This window comes from Protomyctophum parallelum (assembly GCF_964188405.1).
Source record: "Protomyctophum parallelum genome assembly, chromosome: 8".
Lineage (NCBI taxonomy): Eukaryota > Metazoa > Chordata > Actinopteri > Myctophiformes > Myctophidae > Protomyctophum > Protomyctophum parallelum.
Genome location: NC_139703.1, coordinates 7,575,788 through 7,584,698, shown reverse-complemented (window position 1 = coordinate 7,584,698; position 8,911 = coordinate 7,575,788). Strand labels below are relative to the sequence as shown.

Here is an 8,911-nt window from a genome sequence, read left to right as displayed (position 1 = left end):
GTCTACCTGGAAGTGGGAGATGTGTGATGGAGTCTACCTGGAGGTGGGAGAGCTGTGTGATGGAGTCTACCTGGAGGTGGGAAATGTGTGATGGAGTCTACCTGGAGGTGGGAGATGTGTGATGGAGTCTACCCGGAGGTGGGAGATGGCCTGCAACAGCTTCAGGCGCGTCTGCAGAGTACAGGAACAAGAAGACTGGAATGGACTGAGACACTGCTGCAGCCAGGGGATGTCCTCCCAGAGGTAGGTCACCTGGCCTCTGTGACCCTGAGGACTATACCGGTGGGGGTTATGCCCCCGGTAGGTACAACCAAGCCCGGCAGGTTTCAGGTTAGAGGCCAGTCCAAAAGCAGCATTGCCATCAACCATTAGCAGTAGGATGGTTGGAGGACGATTTGACGGATTTATGCATTTGTCATACATATGAATGGTGTTTTTGATGTTATTCTATGAAGTCACAATATTTCGATGAAATGGTTCATGAAAGTCTGATCAGTGTGTTTGATATCATTAAGAAACAACAATGTAAATATTATACATTTTGGGGAAAAGAAATTTTCGTGATATGCAAATGTGGGCATATTTAATATGCTAATTTGCATATTCAAATTAAGTTTCAGAGAAACTTGTAATACAAAAAAGTTTAGTTTTCATGTTAAGATTCATTGTGGAAAGTTTCATTGTGACAGGACAAAAAAAAAAAAAAGCCCATTAGGGTGTTTAGTTTTCTCGAGGTATTAGCACACATCTTGAATTGATGAGAATTAAACATATTTCCGCATCTAGGATTTCTTAGGACTTTTAGTATGTTATTCTAGACACCTCATAGAGATGATCTATGGTGAAAAAAATTATCTTTTAATTAGTCTGTCTGGAAATGCTACTTTGCCTGGACAAATAGCCTACAATGATAAAACATAACAAATTCCAACTAGCGTGGGATACAACACAAGTTTTAAAGCAGTTGCAGACATTTGTGGCTAGGTCGGCATTCAAATACCGGTATTTAAATTGCCTGTAATGGGAGAACAGATCTTTAATTTAAGCTGTATAGGTCGACCATTCCAAGTTGCAGTCAGTTTTCCCCCCAGTAGGCCTATAGTGTTTACTTTATTGCCAGTCATTGGAGCGTGGCAGGATTCCATTCCAGCAGAGATTTAATAGAGGCCTATACAGCAATGGCAAAGTCCCACCAACTGCCTTAAAAATACACACCAGTGTTAGATATGCCTGTCACAACAAAGACATCTCTCAGTCTCAGCCCCCCCCCCCCCCCCCCCCAACACACACACACACACACACACACACACACAAACAAACAAACACAGTTAACACACGCACACTATTTGTCAAATACATTGATTGTTAAGATACCCAATAATTTTAATGAAAGATTATTATTACGAGAAGAACGTGCCCACCATCTTCTGTCCATCTTCAGAGCCAGGAAACCAATTCACACCTACAGCAACAGAATAATTAATAAGACTATGGGACACAGCAGAGCAGAGAAAATTGAATTTTATGAAATAATGCTGCTACTGCTCATGTATGCGCGTGCATGCCCGCACGCGCACAACCCCTGGCTATCTGTTCTGTGTGTGTGTGTGTGTGTGTGTGTGTGTGTGTGTGTGTGTGTGTGTGTGTGTGTGTGTGTGTGTGTGTGTGTGTGTGTGTGTGTGTGTGTGCTGAGTCAGGCGGGACCACTGGTGTCGTGTGTGTGTTCCACCACGGTCCACTCCTCTCATCTCCTCTCTCTCCTCCACTCTTATCACTGTTTCTTTTACGCGTGGAACTTGATTAGGTTCAGTAGGTTGGCTTGGGGGTGACGTAACTGTCATTGGATCAATACTCGTCAATCAGTATGGATTGTATGGACACATTGCAGCAGCAGCAGCAGCAGCAGCAGCAGCAATGCTTCTTCTTTCTGTGCGTCGCCTCAATGTGTTTTCCACCGAGCAGCATGCAGCAGAGTCAACTTGTTTGTGTCTAGCGCACTGGCGGCTCCAGTCAGTGAGTCCAGTCCCCACAGCCAGCAGCTGAATACAACAGAACACACACTACTCTGCCCAGTGTCTGCCTGCCTGGCTGGCTGTCCGGACCGGTGCACCTCTGTTCTGCAGCGGAGCGGCGCTCACCTCGGCTCGGCTGCGGGACATTATTATTATAGACCCTAAAGGCTGCGTCGTCACCATCGGGGGGGCTCGCTTTATGAATGAACAACGACGAAGGAAATGCGAGAGATTGCGAAGAACCAACTGTCCCGTCGTGCCGTGGTCGTGGTGGTGTTGGTGGTCTTGTCCCTTCTTCTTCCATGCAGGGGATGAGGAGGAGAGAGGGGGGATTAAATACGGCGGCGTGGAGCCGGAGCGTGCTGCTGGACCAGGAGCCGCGGCTCATTGCGGAAAAGCAAGGCTGTGACTGCAGACTCATGTGAAAACGCAGCGTGGATCATTGGAGGGACGGACGTGCTCCGGAGCATAGAGAGAGCAGTAGGCTACGTGTGGAAAACACTGACCAGTGACCACCACCACAATGTAAGTTATCTGCTTGAATGCGTCCATGCAAACGACGCTGACTGAGAGAGCTTTGTCCCGCTTGCATGTTTCAGTTTCTTTTCTTTTTTCTTTCAAATACAGATAAGACATAATATTAATAGCCATAATAGCCACAATAATAATGATAATAACATCTTAATCATCATATCCAGTTAAAAAAAAAATATATATATATATATATATATATATATATATAATATTACCGTATATTATATTCAGGCAGTGACGTTAGGGGTCTTTCCAGGATTGTGCCATGTGAGGAGTGAATAGTCATTTTATTCACTTTCAGTGACATATATGATGCCCTAAGTGACAGACAGACAGTCACAATGTATAATCATCACAATGTAAGGAAGACAATTCAGCTTCTAGCACCATGCCGTTCCTGTCAGTTGCATGTCAGCTGCATGTCCTCCTCTCCCACCACCAACTGTGAGTGTTTTCCCTCTCATGAGGGTGACGGTGACAGATCTACAGAAATTGTCTCCATCGTCGTCGTCATCATGCGTGCCATGGCTTTGTGTTTGTCGGCTTAATTCTCCTCCTTTGCAGGTCCATTCACATCGTGGCCCTGGGCAGCGAGTGTGCCGGGGGGGTCGGGCCAGGGGAAGAGGCCACAATGGGCCAGGGACAGCTGCAGGGGGGCCTGCTGTGGAGCTACCTGGGCCACGGCGCTGTGCTGGGCCCCCGGGACCTGGAGGGCAGCCCGCACAACCCCGCCTTCATGGAGTACACCTCACGCGTGTTCGGAGACGTCACTGTGGTGGTACGAGACTGTCCAACCTGGGTAAGAGTTGTTTTTGGGTCGTAAAATAGAGATTAGATCAATATGGTTCTCAAAAAGGACCCCCAAATTAATGTGTATTCGTTCCACAGACCCCCCCATCTGAAAATATTTTGTGCCAGTAATAAGTAAGTAAGTAAAGTAAGATAATGTATTCATTTATGAAAACATTTCAAGATTATTATGCAGGGCCTGGGCCGGCCTAGCGGTCCCGGGCACATAGGCTCCTAATGCAGCGCTTTGAGTCCTGTTCCTGACGAACTTTGCTGTATGTCACTCCCTGTCTCTCTCCCATCTGTCTCCACTTTCCACTATCAAAGCCCCAAAAATATCTTAAAAAAAAAAGATTATTATGCAGAAGATAGCAGATCTACAAGCCCACAACGCAGATGTGCTATAGCCGATGTAGGCTTAATGTGGTTAAACTGATTTTGATGCAATATGTCGTTTTGCTAGTGATATAAATAGGTTACAGTACTGTACTGAGTACAGTATTGCATCTCAGGACCCCCGGAGCGTGACATGATTGTGTGCTTTCTCAATTTAGTGAGTGTAAGGATGCAGGCTATTTGCATCACTGCAATAGATAGATAGATAGATAGATAGATAGATAGATAGATAGATACTGTAGATAGATAGATAGATAGATAGATAGATAGATAGATAGATAGATAGATAGATAGATAGATAGATAGATAGATAGATAGATAGATAGATAGATAGATACTGTAGATAGATAGATAGATAGATAGATAGATAGATAGATAGATAGATAGATAGATAGATAGATAGATAGATAGATAGATAGATAGATAGATAGATAGATAGATAGATACTGTAGATAGATAGATAGATAGATAGATAGATAGATAGATAGATAGATAGATAGATAGATAGATAGATAGATAGATAGATAGATAGATAGATAGATAGATAGATAGATAGATAGATAGATAGATAGATAGATAGATAGCACCTCTGCATAACTGAGTGTTTATCATCTATCCATGCACCCCTATGCATTTCATATACATTTATTGATATCCACCATTTAGGGTAGAAAACAGTAAAGATCGGTTCTGTGAGGTGTGATCTGAATGTTGATTCTGATGCGCTACCATGACTTCCAATTATTATCTGTACCTCAACCAACCAGTTTTAATCGGTTTGTATGTGAAGCTTAAAAAGCCTTTTGTGATGATGAAGGCTGCAGATTCAATTAGTGTTTTTTGGAGAAGCTTAAGGACGCTGCCCGTCCTTTCAAACGGGCAGCGATTAACGCGCCTAGTAAGTCATTTTCAATAAGGTTTATTTTCTGTGCGTGCGGAGAAGTCGTCAAGTCGAGTGGCAAATGGTAAATGGTGCATTCATATATAGCGCCTTTATCCAAGGTGCTTTACATAGATTGTGCCTTACATTCACCCATTCAAACACCGATCCCGGAGGAGACCATGCAAGGCACCAACCAGCAGCACATCAGGAGCAATTAGGGGTTCAGAGTCTTGCTCAAGGACACTTCGGCACTAACTCTGGGGGAGCCCGGGTTCGAACTGGGAACCTTGCGATTCCCCGTGAAACCTGGAGCAGACCTGTCGTTGATCCAGTTGACAACATCTGCGTTAATCGATGCCCGTCTGAAAGGCTTATTCAGGGTCAACAAGTTGGAATAATGTAAAGTAAATAATGTAAATATGAATAATGTAAATATGTGCAAATATGTGTAAGCCTAATAAATCAGGTAATAAGAATGCATTGTTTATTAGTTAAGTCTGTATCTGCACCCAGAATCACAGTTTCTGTATAACAGGTATAAGGTAAACCCTACTGGAAAGAAACTTGTATCGCAATATCGGTATCGGTTGATTTGACCATGCAAATAATGGTAACTAATAATAATAATTGGTAATCAATAATCGTTTTTTTCCAATGCCGTGCATCTATAACCTAAACGCTCTCTGTGTTGTCATCTCTTTGTTGTCATCCATGTGTCCTCGATCTGTGTTTTCTGTTCTCACCTCTGTTTTGTGATAGTTTTTGTGCATGAGTGAAGGTGGCGTATTATATTTAATGTGCACTGTGCAGTGGCAGAGCAAGGTCAGGGCATCACCTGCAGGGAAAGAAGTGAGATATTTTTTTCAGCGCATTGTCATGTTTAAAGGATTGAATTTGTGAGTGGCTGTTTATCCCCTCGGCTTCCACAGCGCTATTAGTGTTGTAGCCACATTTGGAATTCCAAGGCTGCTTGCTTGCCTTCCAGCAGTGATGCCACCGGCATGGAAAATGTCTCCATTGTTCCAAGGACCATATTTGCAATTTTTACTTAAAGCGCAAATAACATGCATTTTAAAACTGCTTTTAATATTTAATATCATATTGTCTATGTCCCTCAAAGTAATTTCTAATGGTTTGAGCCTCAATCACCACTCTGATAGAACCAGGCCTTGTCATTTCTTTCTGGACTTTGAAAGCAGTTTTGGCTGCAGTACCACAATGTCCTGAGATGGTGGGGGTGCTGATATGCACATTATTTAATATTTGAGTCATTATAATACTGACGCTACATAAAACCAGGCTCGTTTCCATTCCATGCCAGCTTGGAAAATCAACAATGGTGGACATTGTAAACAAAGTGGAAATACAAATTTGGAACTAAAGACTGAAGAAGAGGGGGAATTATACAAAGTAGGGTGACATTGATGACATCACGATGAGGCCAAAATCAGTTGAGCTGTTCCTGAGAGCAATTTCCATTAAAACACCTATATGATATGAAAGCCTGATTGTTCAAAATTGGTTATTTGTGGGAATAGAAAACACACATATGGGAGCCCCAAAAACACAAAATAAATTGAAAAAGTTGAATTTTATGTTATATGTCCTTTAATATGAATTTGATACAGCGTGAGACATTGTTGGGTGTTCATACCCTTCAGTGCAGCCCACTGTAGTGCTGTCTAACATCCATCAAGACTGCTGTGTCCGCTCTATCTATTTGTGCTTTTTATCCCTCTCAAAGATCAATAAACGTTTTTGGGGGTTTTGTTCTTCTATGCTTGAGATGATCTCAGGCCTTACTGTTGTTGTGGGTATACAACAAAAGCTTTCACACCACTCAGGTTAAAGCTCACTCACTCATTCCATTCCCTAAAAAGGTATTTGTTCAGTAGAATGAAGGTGGGATGTTTACAGGTTCACAGGTACAGGTACGGTCGGTGAGGTTAGGTTAGCGTTACAGCTTGCTCACTGATCTCTGCCACTCCCAGGGCGGGTGGGATGTGTCTGCCTGCAAACTGTTCATTCTGGGGTTGATACGATCGTGACATTTGGCCATTGACACAAATAAATGTGATTCATTGATTTAATTGGGTTTTTGGGCCTTTGGAACATATAAATACAAAAATAATTACATTTCTGTTTGGCTTTTAGGCTTTGTAAACAAAAATCCCAAACAACAAATATGACAAATAGCGTAACGCTCTGGTGTCTGACATTTTGTTTTAAATTAACAATTTTGGTCATGGTATGGCCGACGTATGACTGACATAGTTCATATTTAATGTAGTTGAATTAGCCAATCAGAACATGTTGCATTATTTGTAGTAAAGAAAGCGATAAAAAGTGACAGGCCTAATTTCATATATTTTCTCCTATCCTTCCTACTTTGTGTAGGACTTGCTGGACAGTGACTGGGCCAGCGTTCGGAGTGTCCTGGAGCAGGCGGACATCCTGGTCATTAAGTACTCGGTTAACGACAAGCTAGCGTTCCAGCAGGTGCGCAACGGCTACGCACCCAGGCTCCGCCCCTTACTGAGGCACTGGGGAGTTCCTGTTATCCTGGTCGCCGTGGGAGCCAGGCTCAATGGTGAGAAATTCATTTGTCGACTTTTTTGCCCTGGATCCATCTTACTCAAGAAGAGAATTAGAGGTCTGACCGATAAAGCTTTTAAAATGGCCTCTCCTGACATCATATACCATCCACCGTTTTAATCGGAATCCGGGATCTGAAGGCTGCACTGGGAAATCCTGTGTTCACTTAACTCTGGCACTAAATTATTGTGGGGTAAATGAACACTTCAGGGTTTTGCAGTGTGAGGTTGGAGTTTAGGCACTGTCAAATATGCATCAGTCTGATTTTTCATGACTCATCTTTTTATCATTATTGTGTTTGCGACGTATGGTGATTGTTTGCCATTTCAATGTGTGTTTGACACTAATTCGATTTTTGTTGTTGATTTTATTATTAGAATTCTGATCCTCGGATTGAACCACAGATATGTCTGTGAGCGTCTTTGTCCTCCAGCCTGTCCTCTCAGCAATGGAGAGGATGCTCGTGATTAAATTTAAGCTTGGCCGCCTGAAGGCTGCTCCCTCTAATGCGTCTTTATAACAAACAAACCAACAACCAAGACATTAGTCCAAGTCCATAGCACGGCCATTATGAGCCCCGCAAAATGGGAAAAAGCTCAAACTGGCAGGAAAGAACGTGCACATACTGTACACTCACAAACAAACAAGCAAATGAAAAAAGAAAAACACAGCTATATTGGTGAAAGTTCATTTGGGCTTGCTACGGTGGATGGTGGTACTATAATGTAGTTCATTTGGGCTTGCTACGGTGGATGGTGGTACTACTGTATAATGTAGTTGTGTATTTACGAACATCAAAAAACTCTGCTGCAGCACACAGACCCTGTTTTATTTTGATTGAAAAAGCTAGAAAGGAGCCCGTCACGTCACATTGTTGTTAGGAAGGAGCCCGTCACGTCACATTGTTGTTTGCCAGCCTGTATTTTTAGCTTGGCCGCTCATAGGATTCTTTGAGATGCTGTCAGACCTTCAGAGCAGGGTGTACCAGTAAAATCCTTTTGACTCAGAGAGTGCACAAATTGGTTCCATTCGCGCACACCAAGGACTTTACTGTGGGTGACTAGAGGGAGGTCTTCTTGGCGGGGAGCGAGGCTTGCTATAGCTGGTCTTGTCTTATTGTTGTGTGACTCTGTGTGCATTCTCAGTCTCAACCCCCCCATGACTGCAGTCAGAGAGTGATGTGTGAGCTCTTAGTAATGTGCCTCCTGCTAGGTGGCTTAGATCACCCAGGGCATACATGTTGCGGAGAGCCTCTCGAGCGTGCATGAACTCCAGGGCACACCACACATACAGAACACTGCTCTATTTACAGTCTGTCTGTCTGTCTGTCTGTCTGTCTGTCTGTCTGTCTGTCTGTCTGTCTGTCTGTCTGTCTGTCTGTCTGTCTGTCTGTCTGTCTGTCTGTCTGTCTGTCTGTCTGTCTGTCTGTCTGTCTGTCTGTCTGTCTGTCTGTCTGTCTGTCTGTCTGTCTGTCTATTCTACGGTATCTATCTATCTATCTATCTATCTATCTATCTATCTAAATCTATCTATCTAAGTATCTATATCTATCTAAGTATCTATCTAAGTACACGCCCCACTCAGGCACATACAGTAACAGTACACGCCCCACTCATTCTCTATTTCTTCTCCTCTCTCCCTGGCTCTCTCCTTCGTTGTGCAATCTTTCTATGGCCCCTTTCTTCCTGTCCGTCCTAATCCC

At 43.2% G+C, this 8,911-nt stretch overlaps 1 protein-coding gene across 1 annotated transcript in view; it reads left to right on the top strand.

Moving 5' to 3' along the window:
• Positions 1–2,203: 2,203 nt before the first annotated feature.
• rhobtb3 (Rho related BTB domain containing 3) overlaps positions 2,204–8,911 on the top strand; it is a gene marked incomplete at its 3' end in the record, with an annotated part of 47,554 nt that continues 40,846 nt past the window's right edge. Inside the window, exons 1-3 of the mRNA XM_083771601.1 lie at positions 2,204–2,537; positions 3,111–3,345; positions 7,012–7,204. Coding sequence (XP_083627727.1) covers positions 2,536–2,537; positions 3,111–3,345; positions 7,012–7,204 — 430 coding nt within the window. The 5' untranslated portion in view covers positions 2,204–2,535. The remainder of the gene's footprint in view (positions 2,538–3,110; positions 3,346–7,011; positions 7,205–8,911) is intronic.